The sequence below is a fragment of the Mustelus asterias genome, chromosome 26 (assembly GCF_964213995.1).
Source record: "Mustelus asterias chromosome 26, sMusAst1.hap1.1, whole genome shotgun sequence".
Lineage (NCBI taxonomy): Eukaryota > Metazoa > Chordata > Chondrichthyes > Carcharhiniformes > Triakidae > Mustelus > Mustelus asterias.
In genome coordinates, this window is record NC_135826.1 from 34886000 (window position 1) to 34900823 (window position 14824).

The following is a 14824-nucleotide window of genomic DNA, read 5'->3' on the forward strand; positions in this document are numbered from 1 at the left end:
TCTGCGTGCCGTGGTGGTGATGGGGGGGGGGGGGGGGGGAAGATATATTTGTGGGGTGGGGGTAAGATTCCTTTTGCTAAGGGGTTGGTGGTGCTCACTCTCGATTTCACACCGGCTGGAGCACAGAGCTTGAAAATAGGAGAATGCCACTCGTCAACTGCAAACAGCCAACTGAAGCTACCCCAAGCCTCCAACAGTGGCAGTATCAGCATCAAATGCAAGCTTGGTGTATGTTTTTATAAGGACCAGTTTGTTAGTGTCCCAGCAGCCAGACAAGACTGACTTCAGGCGGCTTTGAGAGCTGTGACCTTCCATTGGATTTTAGGATCCAATGCATATAATGGGCGAATTGTGTTCGCCAGACCCTGACCCTGTTTAGTGGGGCTGTGTAAATGCAAGCTTGTTCTTGCTTGGAGTTAAGTTTTGTCCTGGTCCCTCGATCAGTACCACGTAGAAACAGATTATCTGGTCACTGTCACCTTGCTGTATTGAGTGCGCTGGATGGATACTGGCTGTAGTCACTGCTGGAATCGCTGGAAAGCACTTTGGGGCATCATTATAGTCTTTTCTTTCTAAACTTATCCCTCCAACCAAGGGTTGACAATCTGACCCCAGGCCTTTGTGGCAGCAATAAACCATGAGAATGAGGCAGACCTGGCCTCTGATGTCTCCATGTCATTTATTGGATCATTCTGTTCGGCACCACCAAACCCCTACTCTGGCAAGATCATTGTCAGAAATTATGGGCGGGATTTTACAGTCCCGCTCGGACGAGATCGTAAAATCCCACCTGAGGCCAACGGAGACTTCCGTTCTGGGAACCTTGCCCGCCCCGGATGAGGTGGAAGAGTTTTGGCTCATATATCTTCCAAAAACAATGGAACGAGGACCCCATGGCTTAGAGACATGGATCTGTTAGCTTCTAGTCGCTTTTCACAGACATAACCAAATATAGAATCCCTACAGTGCAAAAGGAGGCCATTCAGCCCATCGCGTCTGCACTGGCTCTTTGATGTGGTGTCTTACCCAAGCCCTAACCCTGTAAGCCCACATATTTATCCGCTAATCCCCCTAACCTTCACATCTTGGGACACTAAGGGGCAATTTAGCATGGCCAATCCACGAAACCTGTCTATTTTTGGACTGTGGGAAGAAACTGGAGCACCCGGAGGAAACCCATGCAGACTTGGGGAGAATGTGCAAACTCCACACAGATATATGTTCCTTTGAGAAAGTCTATGAGAAGGATACACCACCTCTGACCCAAGGCTGGAACTGAACCCGGGTCCCTGGTGCTGTGAGGTAGCAGTGCTAGCCACTGTGCCGCCCATTGACTGGAGTCTGTTAAAATGCGAGTCCTAACTAAGAAGAGGCAATGACCTACATGGTCTGGCACATATGCTGTGACCAGTGACTCAGCAAGAGCCCCGCTGGGGTCCATATGTGTCAGTGAACCATTACTGAGTCAATAGATAAACATTTGTGCTTTTTAATTGGCCTTGATTTCTTGTCTGGCTCCTGAGGAAATCTTGAGTGGGATTTTCCGATGCCACCCACCCTGAAACTAGAAATTCCTGCCCAAGGTCAACAGACCTGTCAATAAGAAATGTCCATCCGGCCTGTGATGATTCCCGCAGCGGGCGGAAATGGAAAATTTACCCTCCTGTGCCTATAATCCAGTTGTTCAAATCAAAACACACTTTTAAATTTGTAACAAAATTAGTCTGCTTACACCACCGGGATGGTCTTTGAGCAATGGCGCTTCTGTGCCTAGAATTGTGGCACCACAGAATGACTCTTCGATCTCCCAGAATGACACAATGCCGTGTATCACGTTCTTCTAGAGGGACAAGGCAGCTGCGCTTAACCATTTCATTTGGTTTATTGCTGCGGTAAAGGTCTGAGAACAGATTGTCACTCTTTAGCCGGAGGGCTCAGTGTAGAATTTCAGCATATCCATAACCTCAATGTTTCGAAGCTAATTATTTTTGAAATGTAGTCACTGTTGTAATGTTAGGAAATGCAGCAGGCATTTTAAAAATTATTTACTGAGTGTGGGCGTTGCCGGCTAGGCCAGTATTTGTTGCCCATCCCTAATTGCCACCTCGAGAGGATGGTGGTGAGCTGCCACCTTAAGCCACTGCAGTCCCTGTATTGTAGACACACCCATAGTGCTGTTCAAGAGGCAGTTCTGGGATTTTGCAAGTAGCAGCACAGTCCAAAGACCAACAATGAGATAAATCATAGAATCCCGAGAGTGCAGAAGAGGCCATTCAGCCCATCAAGTCTGCACTACTCTCCGAAAGAGCACTCTACCTAGTCTCAATCCCCTGCCCTAACCCTGCACATTGATAATGGCCAATCCACCTAACTTGCACATCTTGGACACTTAAGAGACAATTTAGCATGGCCAATGCACCTAACCTGCATGTCTTTGGACTGTGGAAGGAAACTGGAGCACCTGGTGGAAACCCATACAGACACAGGGAGAACATGCAAACTCCACACAGTGACCCAAGCTGGGAATTGAATCCATGTCCCTGGCGCTGTGAGGCAGCAAGTGCTAAACACTGCCCCATGCCGCTCATGACTAGATAATCTTCCTTTCTTGGTGTTGACTGAGGGATAAATATTAAGCCTTGTGGCGACAACCTGCCTTTCGAAATAGTCATGATGTGGAGATGTCGGCATTGGACTGGGATGGGCACAGTAAGAAGTCTCACAACACCAGGTTAAAGTCCAACAGGTTTATTTAGTAGAAAATACCATAAGCTTTCGGAGCGCTGCTCCTTCGTCAGATGGAGTGAAAATCTGTTCTCCAACAGTGCACAGAGACACAGAAATCAAGTTACAGAATACTAATTAGAATGCAAATCTCTACAGCCAGCCAGGTCTTAAAGGTACAGATAATGTGGGTGGAGGGAACATTAAACACAGGTTAAAGAGATGTGTATTGTCTCCAGACAGAACAGCTAGTGAGATTCTGCAAGATCAGGGGGAAAGCTGTGGGGGTGACTGATAATGTGACATAAATCCAACATCCCGGTTTAGGCCGTCCTCGTGTGCGAAATAGTGTTCGAAATAATGTCATGGATTCTTTTGTGGCCACCTGAACGGGCAGACCGGGCCTCGATTTTAATCCAAAATATGGCACTTCTGACAGTACAGCATCCCTCAGTGCTTCATTGGCGCAGTTTAATGTGCTCGAATACCTGGAATGGCATTCAAGCTCACAGCTTTCTGGTTCTGAAGTGAGAGTGCCTCACCTCGTCAGACCCCACTTGGAGTACTGTGCTCAGTTCTGGTCGCCTCATTACAGGAAGGATGTGGAAAAGATTGAAAGGGTGCAGAGGAGATTTACAAGGATGTTGCCTGAATTGAGTGGCATGCCTTATGAGGATAGGCTGAGGGAGCTCGGTCTTTTCTCCTTGGAGAGACGAAGGATGAGAGGAGACCTAATAGAGGTATCTAAGATGTTGAGAGGCATAGATCGGGTGGACTCTCGGAGGCTTTTTCCCAGGGTGGAAATGGCTGCTACGAGAGGACACAGGTTTAAGGTGCTGGGGGGTAGGTACAGGGGAAATGTTAGGGGGAAGTTTTTCACACAGAGGGTGGTGGGCGAGTGGAATCGGCTGCCGTCAGTGGTGGTGGAGGCGAACTCAATAGGGTCTTTTAAGAGACTCCTGGATGAGTACATGGCACTTAATAGGATGGAGGGTTATAGGTAGGCCTAAAAGGTAGGGATATGTTCAGCACAACTTGTGGGGCCGAAGGGCCTGTTTTGTGCTGTAGTTTTCTATGTTTCTATTGAGCTATGGCTTGTTCATTAAAGTTTATTTTTAAAGATACTGTTGCATTTACAAGTCTGGAAAGCTGCCGAGAGCCAAAGGTGAATTTCTGAAATGATTTGTCTTGCAGGTGTGAAGGATGCAAGCTACGTTTTCGGACGCACCGATCTCTTTTTAAACATATGCATATATGTTTTAACACTGCGACGCGTCCTCTGCTGCAGAGGGTGGAGAAGCAGTGTCCCAGCCCTTTATCTGCCGGGGAACCGGATCCTCTGATTAAACAGCCAGTCTCTGTGGAGCCAGTCAAATTCCAAAGCGTTATCAAGCAGCTGGAAAGGGATGGCAATGTGGCAAGCATGGACACCATCGGCAAGGCGACCGATTCGAGATCACTCACCCCACTCCCAACTCCCCTCCCTACTCTTCACCCTTCACTGACTCCTATGCCTTTGGTGTCAGCGACCCCTCATTCATTTTCACTGCTGGAGCCATCTCTGTTTGCCACACCCAGCCTTAGCAGGTTTCCTACCCAAGCCCACACTCCAGTGCCCGGGCCCTTCATTCCGTACATGCATCCTGCACCTTACAACCTCGCCCAAGGTGCCACACAGCCACGCCTCAGGTCTTATGTTCCCTCCGAAAGTCTGCCTTTCTCAAACGCGGTCTGGAGGAAGAGTACGGGTAAGGTGTACTTTCAATCTTATAACCCATTGTTTTTAACTTTCCAAAGGGAAATGTATATTTCATTTTGCTGTCGGTCTTTCTGACGTCGAATGCTAAATTTGTAGCGAATACCCCAATCTGCAAACTAGATAAACAGGAAGGGCATTCTGAAAAAGCTGAAATATACCTGCTTTTCTCCAGAGTGGCACAATGGTTAGCACTGCTTCCTCACAGCGTCAGGGACCCGGGTTTGATTCCCGGCTTGGGTCGCTGTCTGTGCGGAGTCTGCACGTTTTCTCCATGTCTGCGTGGATTTTCTCCTGGAGCTCCGGTTTCCTCCTCTCATAGACGTTTACAGCATGGAAACAGGCCCTTCGGCCCAACCTGTCCATGCCGCCCTTTTGTTTAACCCCCTGAGCTAGTCCCAATTGCCTGCATTTGGCCCAAATCCCTCTATACCCATCTTACCCATGTAACTGTCTAAACGCTTTTTAAAAGACAAAATTGTATCTGCCTCTACTACTGCCTTAGGCAGCTTGTTCCAGACAATCGCCACCCTCTGTGAAAAAATTGCCCCTCTGGACACTTTTTTGTATCTCTCCCTGCTCACCTTAAACCTATGCCCTCTAGTTTTAGACTCCCCTACCCTTGGGAAAAGATATTGACTTTCTAGCTGAGCTATGCCTCTCATTATTTTATAGACCTCTATAAGATCACCCCTCAGCCTCCTACGCGCCAGAGAAAAAAGTCCCAGTCTATCTAGCCTCTCCTTATAACTTAAACCATTAAGTCCCGGTAGCATCCTAGTAAATCTCTTCTGCACTCTTTCTAGTTTAATAATATCCTTTCTATAATAGGGTGACCAGAACTGTACACAGTATTCCAAGTGTGGCCTTGCCAATGTCTTGTACAAGTTCAACAAGACGTCCCAACTCCTGTATTCAGTAGTCCAAAATACGTGCTGGTTAGGTGCATTGGCCGTGCTAAATTCCTCCTCCGTGTACCCTAATAAACTTTAAACATTTAATAAATTAATAAATCTTTCTCTTCAGAATTGCATCTTTGAAAGTTAGAGAGCCATTGCTTATGAGGCAAAAATACAATTTTACTGAAAAAAATTGGGTTCAAGTAGTTTCATTCCTGGGCACCAGTTTTTGTTGGGTTTTTTCCTGGTCACTTCCTAGATATTTTTAATTTTCTTACCAATATGTTTCATCCATTTTTGCTGATCTGAATCGTTCCCTTGCAGTGAGGAAACTATCAGCTTGAAATGAACCTTGTGCTGTTTGTTCTGTTATATTTTAGTGCCATACTGGCACAGAAAGAGGCCATTCAGCCCGTTGAGCCAATCCCTCTCACACCCCCACCACACACAGTCTGACTGATGCAGCCGCTCCCTCTGGTCACTTTTACACCCTTCTCAGACAGACCACCTCCCCATCAAAACCGCCACCTCCCTCTCCCCACATACCCTGTGACCTCCCCTCTCTGCACTCATCTAGTCCTGGACTTGGGGTGTGACTTTACCACCTCACTGTGCTGGGTGAATAGCGCGGCGAGCTGGGAAACTAGCGTTCGGCACTAAAAATACGATTGGCACCCAGCGCCAAACTGTTTGCTATGTTCCCGGCCCCCCTCCAATGGTGCAAACTGCGATGAGCATATTTAAAGTGGTATTTAAATGTGCATAGCCCATGCAAAACCCAGCACAAGGAATTTTCCAGCGAAAATCAGTACAAGTCTCCACTAGCGCAGACCTGGTGCGATGGTCTTGCTGGGGTGCTTGGGGGCCATTGAAGCCCCCCCCCCGGGTGTTTGGAAGCATGGCCGGGCAGTGGCCATCGGGCACTGCCTGCCTGGAGATGCCCATTGGACATCCTGCTGGTGGCTACCAGACACCCCAGTGGTGCCAGTTGGGCACTGTCCCTGCCAGGGAGGTGGGGGGAGATGGGCAGGAGGGGGCTTGGCTGTGTGGCCTATGAGCGGGGTCATGCAGGGATGGATCATGGAGGGGGGGCATTTCGGGGATCTGGCGGGAGTGTCAATCGGGAGGATCCTGATGCCCCAATACGGGCGACTTGTGTCGGGGTGGGGATGGAGGCATGCAGCTGATTTTGCGGGGTGGGGGGGCCCAGTGTCCGTGGAAGGTAGGAGGTTCCCAGTGCACTGAGATTGGGGCACCCTTGCAAAGCAGCACCCGAGTTCTCTGGAGCCGGCTGACTGGCACGAAACTCGCCACCCAAGTGACTCGAGTGTAGGGTGATTGCGGTCTGGCGCACGCCTGAGAGACCAGCACGGTTCACCCTCCTTTGCAGCTGAAAAGTAGAAACGTACGGTAAAGTTTGATTCTTGATTCACCATGAGGCGGCCTGGTGGCACGGTGGTTAGCACTGCTGCCTCACAGCGCCAGGGACCTGGGTTCGATTCCTGGCTTGGGTCACTGTCTGTGTGGAGTCTGCACACTCTTTCCCCCCCCCCCCCCCCCCCCCCGTGTCTGCGTGAGTTTCCTCCCATAGTCCAAAACGACGTGCTGGTTAGGTGCATTGGCCATGCTAAATTCTCCCTCAGTGTACCCAAACAGGCGCCGGAGTGTGGCGACTAGGGGATTTTCACAGTAACTTCATTGCAGTGTTAATGAAAGCCTACTTGTGACACTAATAAATAAACTTTTTAAACTTTTTAAAAACTGATAGCCAGTGCTTTTTAATTTGATTCGCAGTGACTAAGGGTGCAGTGTTTGCATTTGACTCGTCGCTGCATTCTAACAGCAGAACGGGTTTTGATTTCAGGTAGATTTCTGAAATGCACTTCTTCCCGGGTAAATTCTGACCAGGTAATGTTTCTTTCCTCTCTCGCAGCTCAATCTGCAAACAGCAGGATTGTGTGGGAGCATACCAGAGGCCGATACAGCTGCATGCAGTGTCCGTACTCGAGTGTGTCGCGGGAAGAAATGACCTTGCACCTCCAAGAGCATAACAAAATCCTCAGCAGCAGATTACCGAACGAGATGGGTATGTTCGTAAACGCTGGTGACAACTACGGGGCACTCTCAATGCAATTCAGTGAATCTCTGTTCACCTAAGTTTACATGGACCGAGGCGTGTGTAGAGAGAGGCAGTCACCAATATTATATGCTTTACAGTTGAGAGTTCAACAATATGTATTGTGATTGTTGGTGAATTTGGGTCCAGTGATTTTTTTTTTTCCCTCTTCTCTCTGTTGGAAGTCTCCAGACCAGCTGGCACCAAAAGAAGCAACCATTTGTATTTGCCATCCAGACACAGTGTGAAGTGGCACTCTGTATTTCTAGAGGCAATTGTGTATTTCATTTATGTTTCACGCGACTTTCTTCCCTTCTGAAGGAATAAATACCTTGCTGGCGTACAATTTCATGGGCTTCGAGTGCCCTTTGCAGTGTCTCGCACAACTCCCCGCCGTTCAGTGAGCTCTGTGCAACCACAAGGTTCATCAAACCTGGTTCAGCCTCCACACAGCTGAAACTCCAGCAGAGGTAACTGGATAAGTCATCAGTTTTCCACTTAACCCAAGGCTCTATGGCCATTGCAGCACCTCTATAATGGCAAAATCCATGGAATAAACTGTGACTTCCTCCTTTGGTCAAGTTCAATTCCCCTGCCTTAACCAGTTAAGCCATCGCGGAAACCTTGAGTCACAATTTTTGGGTGTGACCCTTCATCATTGCATTTTTGTACTAAGGGTCCCAGCAGATTTGACCTTGCAATTCTTGGACATTTTGATGATGTGCTTATGGTCAAGGGCCAATTGGTTGATATGAAGTTTGGCTTCACAAGACCAGTGTGGTTGCCACACTTTCTCATTTAATTAATTAAAGGTCTATTTTCTTCATTTTTCATGGGAAGCTTTAGCCATTTTTGACCATTTTTTTTTTTAGTTTTCGATATATGTATTTACGGTACAATTTGTTTGACATTGCCTAGATAATGCAACGTTATATAGGGCAAGCGTGGCCAGAAAATCCTGCCCTAAGTCCTGAAAATCCCAGCTGAGGTCAATGGATCTTTGCATGGTCTGTGTCACGATTCCCGTGGCGGGCGGGACGGGAAAATTCCCCGAATGGTGTCTGAACCCCATGGGTATCTCTTATTGTAAAATCTCGGAGCACTTTGTCAGACTTGCGAGTACCACACGTGTTTTGATGTATAGAAGATCCCATTTAAAAATTCTCCATGTTGAGAATCGCATTTTCAAATAGTTTTGTCACTTTCTGTTGTTACTCTTAAGACATCAAGATACCACATGTGCAGTATTCTTTAAAGCATGTTGCCAATAAATACTGTAGAGTTTGAAACCTCTTTTGGAAAAGTTGCAAGTGCCCAAGCTGAAAATTCCATTGCTCTTATGAGTGGATTTTTTTTTAATCCTAGTTTGGCTGCTTCTCATTCAAGGTTCGTGCCAAGTATTGTTAGTGGCACTTCCAGCTTGGTGGAGTTTTCTACAGACATCACATCATCTGTCCTTCAACACTTTAAATTTTCCCTTCTGCTGCACTCTACATGTCTGTGTTGCTTCTGCAACATTGGTAAACACTGGAACTTTGATGTAATGTTGTGGGATCATGGATACATTAAAGAGACTTTGTCTGGAATTCCCCTCAACGTTAAAGTGTGGGTGAGGGCAGGGTTTTCTGTATCCCAAGTCGGAATTGGATGTTAACATTTCTTGTAAAGAGTGTCCAATTGAAACCAAGCAGGGAAAAATAATCTATTCAATGACCCATTCTGGGATCAAACAATCTGCATTTGGCAGTGCATATCCATCCAGCTCACTCAAGGCCCCGGTAATAATTTAATTTTCTTGTATTAGCTACCACAAAGGAATGAGCCTGCATGCAGCGCGCTCAGAAAATGCAAAGTGCTTGCTAACTCTCCCGTTGCCTCTCCAGCATTTGTTTGGCATCAAAGGGCTCGACTGTTGTGAATTGTTTCTGGAGTGTAGTGGTCCCGAACCATCACGCAGGGACTTTCTTTGTTCAAACCAAGGGGTGCTGCAATTTGCTGTTGGTTTACACCATCAGATCTGGGTGGATTTTCCGTTCTCTCTGTGTCTGAGAAGTGAATTGCACCTCAGTTTTGTTGAGTTTTATTGTCAATAAACCTGGTGACCATCTGGCAGCATTTTGTGCTAACCTGAACATAAATATTTTAAAGTGACCATGAGCTGTGTTGTTTAGTCCTGAGCACGGCTGCATCTTCTGGAGACACGCACAATGCACGTGCTTTGCAATCTGATTTTTCAGTATCCGGAGCATTAAAGGAAAGATGGAATTCCTCTTAAATTTGAAAATGGGAAACTAAAATTATCAACAGCTGGAATTTTCTTTGGCCTCCCTGCTCCCCACTCTCCACCCCATTCCCCTCTCATTCTCTTTCCCCCTTCCTCTTTCTCCTTCTGGCTCTCTTCTCTCTCTGTCTCTCTCTCTCTCTGTCTCCCCCTCTACCCCTCCAGCTCTCATTCTTTCCCCTTCTTCTTCTGGCTCACTCTCCCCACTTTCCCCTCCCTGCCCTCTTTCTCCTACCGTCCCTGCTCTCTTCTCTCTCCCCTCCCCACCTCCCCACCTTCCCCCTTCTTCCTTCCACCAACCTGTCCCCCAACAATTTCTAGACGTCTTTTACATCTGCTCTCCTGTCCTTTCTGAGAGACTAGCCATGACGTTCAGATAAGATCTTTTTAAGCTTTTTTGTTCCAAGAAGGACCAGGAATTAGGATTGGAAATGAGAGTACAGCAGCAGATTAAGCCATATGTTTTAATTATTTCTTGCTCTTGTTTGGTCTGTTGTAAATTGCAATCTGCAGGCTTGTCCCTTTCTAATGTACTTGCAATTAAATCTGATTGTTCGTTGTGGAACACTCTGGCCCAATTGATCATTTGTGCTTGGATCCCTCCAACTGCAGGCATTGAAAGGGTACATTGCCAACTTGATTACCTCCCTTCAAAAGTTGCTTGAAGACATGTATGGGTTCAATTATGCTGGTTGTTTTGCTTTTATTGTATTCTGTACAGTTATTGAAAATAAAAACAATTGAGGTAAATGTTATTGACTATTATTATGTGTCTGGTAAATCTTTTCCTTCCTTGACAAAGAGGCAAACTGCCTTTTGCAGTTTAATACTAATCATAGATCCATCTCAGCATTCAACATCACAAACTAACAACCGCGGTACCTGTTGACAAACGAGTTAATTTTATTTTATTAGTGTCACAAGTAGGCTTACATTAACACCACAATGAAGTTACTGTGAAAATCTACTAGTCCTCACATTCCAGTGTCTGTTTGGGTACACTGAGGGAAAATTTAGCATGGCCAATGCACCTAACCAGCACGTCTTTCGGACTATGAGAGGAAACCCACGCAGACACAGGGAGAATGTGCAGACTCCACATAGACAGTCACCCAAGCCAGGAATTGAACCCAGGGCAGATCCCTGGCGCTGTGAGGCTAACCACTGTGCCACCGTGCCGTTAATGTCCAATTGGACATTTTGTGAACATAGAGCTGCTTGACATTTGCCTTTTTTGCCCCCCCAGCATATTTAATTTTACCTTTTTTCTTTTTAAAATATCAAAACTACATTTGGAAAGGAAATATCAGTGGTCACCCTGGACCCAAAGTTACAATAGTCACAGGATCAACAGCGGCTGAAGTACGAACAGGAAAGCAAAATAAATAAACTTCCGGGCAGAGACTCTATTATCAAAGAGGATCAATGACCACAATTAACATTTCCAATGTAGAACAGATGCAACCACATCATTCTTGTCTACAAAAACCAGTACGTGACCCTATCCACTCCCTAATGCACCCAGTGGGGATTGAAGTAGGATTTCGCAATTGGTAATTGTCAGATGCTTTATAACCTTTTTTTACCCTCTCCAGATTTTGACTTGCAGCAAAGACTGAAGTCATGTTTTTCGCAGCAGAAGCGGTGGCAGTGTTTGTGATTTAAATAATGCAACTCACTTAACTGCATGCCTGCTTTTTAAACTTGATACATTTGGAGAGTCATTGCAGTATGGAGGTTTCCCAACATCTTGAGGGCCAATTTGAATCAATAGCTCGATTCTCAGCCTGGAAGCTAATGTTGCTTATTCATAGAATCCCTGCAGTGCACAAGAAGGCCATTTGGCCCATCGAGTCTGCACTGACCACAATCCCACCCAGTCCCTATCCCCATAACCCCACTTATTTACCCTGCTAATCCTCCTGACACTAAGGAGCAATTTAGCATAGCCAATCCACCTAACCTGCACATCTTTAGACTGTGGGTGGAAACCGGAGCACCCGGAGGAACCGCACACGGGGAGAATATGCAAACTCCGCACAGTCACCCAAGGCCGGAATTGAATCCGGGTCTCTGGCACTGTGAGGCAGCAGTGCTATGCCACCATGCCACCCTTATTGAAATGCTTATGTATGCATATTGTCATCCAAAGGGTGGATTCCAATAATTGCCCTTCAAGCGATTTTGTACATTTGAGGTAAGTCCTGGGGTCCAGGGGTAAAAGACTAAGGGACTCTTGGAACGGAAGGGGAAGGGGCCAGGAGGGGGGACATGATCTCAGTGTCAAGGGAAAGCCGAGGGGGGGGGTGGTTAGGGAGGACCAGAGCTCCCAGGTCCAGGATGGGAGAGTGCCCAAATCTGAAGAGGCCTTCGCACTATCCCACCCTGAGATGAAGATTCATCCATTTCTCGATTTCCCACCCTGCTTCAACCCATGCCCCCAGCCTAAAAATTGAGACTGGATGGGAGAAGGCCCTTGTGTAGCCATAAAGTGGGCAGGGGGAAAGGATGGGTCACCTGCCCACCCGACTATAAAATTGTGTGGGGGTCAGGGCAGGTGGGATCCCAGAGGGAAAATACCATCCATGCAACTTCATGCTCCCCTGAACTCAGAACAAGGAGAAAGTTACTGGAAATGCTATTTATAAATTTTACCATTTTTTAAAAAAACATTCAAACATTGGCAATCTGAAATGCTTGACCTACACAACTGGCCCATCAACCATCTATAAATAGAAAATAAACTGTTTATCTTTCCTTGTTGAGGAACTAAAAATTGGAGTTCACTCCATTTTCTCGTCGATGTCAGGGAGTTAATGTTCCCAATTGATTGATTATATCTCACCTAACCTCCTGTTTAGTCCCGGTAATGTACTTGCCTGCCATCTGGGCAGCACGGTGGCACAGTGGTTAGCACTGCTGCGTCACAGCGCCAGGGACCCGGGTTCGATTCCCGGCCACCGTGTGGAGTTTGCACGTTCTCCCCGTGTCTGCGTGGGTTTCCTCCGGGTGCTCCGGTTTCCCCTCTCAGTCTGAAATATGTGCGAGTTAGGTTGATTGGCCAGGCTAAATTCTCCCGCAGTGTACCCGAATGGGCTGGAATGTGGCGACCAGGGGATTTTCACAGTAATTTAATTGCGGTGTTAATGTAAGTCTACTTGTGACTAATAAATAAACTACTTTATTCTCCAAATTCTGGTTTGTGCTGAAACTGTAACCAATTTTAAATGCTGATGGACCTGCCTTTAGTTCCCACATCTTCCATGCAATTTTTGTAATCTTGTAATGTGACCACAATTTAGTGTTTCAAAAAAAACAGCTCCACAGACAGGCTCATTCAGCCTTGCTGTCACTGTGATTTGGGGCCTTACTGTATCCCCCTTGAAGATTGGTAGTGGATTTGCCCTGTGTGTTACTTTCACCATTATTTCTCGTGACACCCTGAAATATGGCCTTGTTCCTCCAAAAAGTTGCCAAGTATAGCTCATGTGGATGTCATTGGCAAATTTTGCCTCTGATGCTTGAGATTTTCCAACATGCCTCTCTATACTGGAATTACGAGGTTAGAAAGTGACACCAGAAATCTGATTTTAATTTGTACTTTTTATGACAGCCAGTTTTTTTGGAGTCCCGTTTCACACAGGAGAGAGTATAAACCATTGCTCCCTCCAGACAGAAATAACGTGATTTTTATTTTGTCGCAACAATAGATCAAGGAACTGGTGAGTAGTAAGTGGGTGATTATTCAGGTGTTTCTTGCACATGTTTACGGGTCTGGCTACTGTATCCTGAAGAGGAGAGTTTTTTTAAAGTTTGAGTGTCACAATAGGTTTACATTAACACTGCAATGAAAATCCCCTAGTCGCCACACTCTGGCGCCTAGAGGATTGAGCATGGCCAATGCACCTAACCAGCATGTCTTTCAGACTGTGGGAGGAAACCCACGCAGACACTGGGAGAATGTGCAAACTCCACACAGACAGTCACCCAAGGCTGGGGTCGAACTCGAGTCCCTGGTGCCGTGAGGCAGCAGTGCTAACTACTGTGCCACTCCCATTCATTATACTTGAAGAAGGACCTGCCAGCTTCAAAGGCACCTGCTCAGAACCGGTTAAAATGAAAGACAAGAGGGTGTTGATGTTCAGAATCCCTTTAGTGCAGAAGGAACCTGCACCGACTCTCCAAACCAGCGTGTTACCCAGGCCCATCACCCCGCCCCTATCCCCATACATTTTCTACGGTTAATCCCCCTAACCTACAGATCTTGGGACACTAAGGAGCAATTTAGCATAGCCAATCCGCCCTAACCTGCACATCTATGAACTGTGTGAGGAAATTGGAGCACCCGGAGGAAACCCACACAGACACGGGGAGAAGGTGCAAACTCCACACGGACAGTCACCCATGGCCAGAATTGAACCTGGGTCCCTGGCGCTGTGAGGCAGCAGTGCTAACCACCGTGCTGTTTACATGCATGGTCAGATGAGACGGATCTGCAGAATTCCCCCCAAGTACCAACACAAACAACTTTGCTCCTTAGTGTCCCAAGATGTGTAGGTTAGGGGGATTAACCGTAGAAAATGTATGGGGATAGGGGCGGGGTGATGGGCCTGGGTAACACGCTGGTTTGGAGAGTCGGTGCAGGTTCCTTCTAAAGGGATTCTGAACATCAACACCCTCTGGTCTTTCATTTTAACCGGTTCTGAGCAGGTGCCTTTGAAACTGGCGGGTCCTTCTTTAAGTATAATGAATGGGAGTGGCACAGTGGTTAGCACTGCTGCCTCACGACACCAGGGACTCGAGTTCGACTCCAGCTGGTTCTGTGGATATCCATGCTGACCTCGTAACGGTCTTGAGGGGTCCCACAGAAGTCACATACTCAATTGTGAGTATCAGCCTCTCAAGACTGTTAATATTGTGATCCTGATGATAGTGACTGTTGCCCAATTGATTTCTACCGAGGTAGATAGGGTTCAAATCATCCCTGCAGTTTCTATTTGTTGCTATTTCCAGTGGAAGTTTATAGATTGTCATTTATTTTTTAAGAA

The 14824-nt window shown here is 46.8% G+C and overlaps 1 protein-coding gene across 1 annotated transcript in view; it reads left to right on the forward strand.

Annotated features, from left to right (window-relative positions):
* znf414 (zinc finger protein 414) overlaps positions 1-10517 on the forward strand; it is a 39001-nt gene extending 28484 nt beyond the window's left edge. The window contains exons 4-5 of the mRNA XM_078198410.1: positions 3919-4472; positions 7313-10517. Coding sequence (XP_078054536.1) covers positions 3919-4472; positions 7313-7536 — 778 coding nt within the window. The 3' untranslated portion in view covers positions 7537-10517. The remainder of the gene's footprint in view (positions 1-3918; positions 4473-7312) is intronic.
* The last annotated feature ends 4307 nt before the right edge of the window (positions 10518-14824 follow it).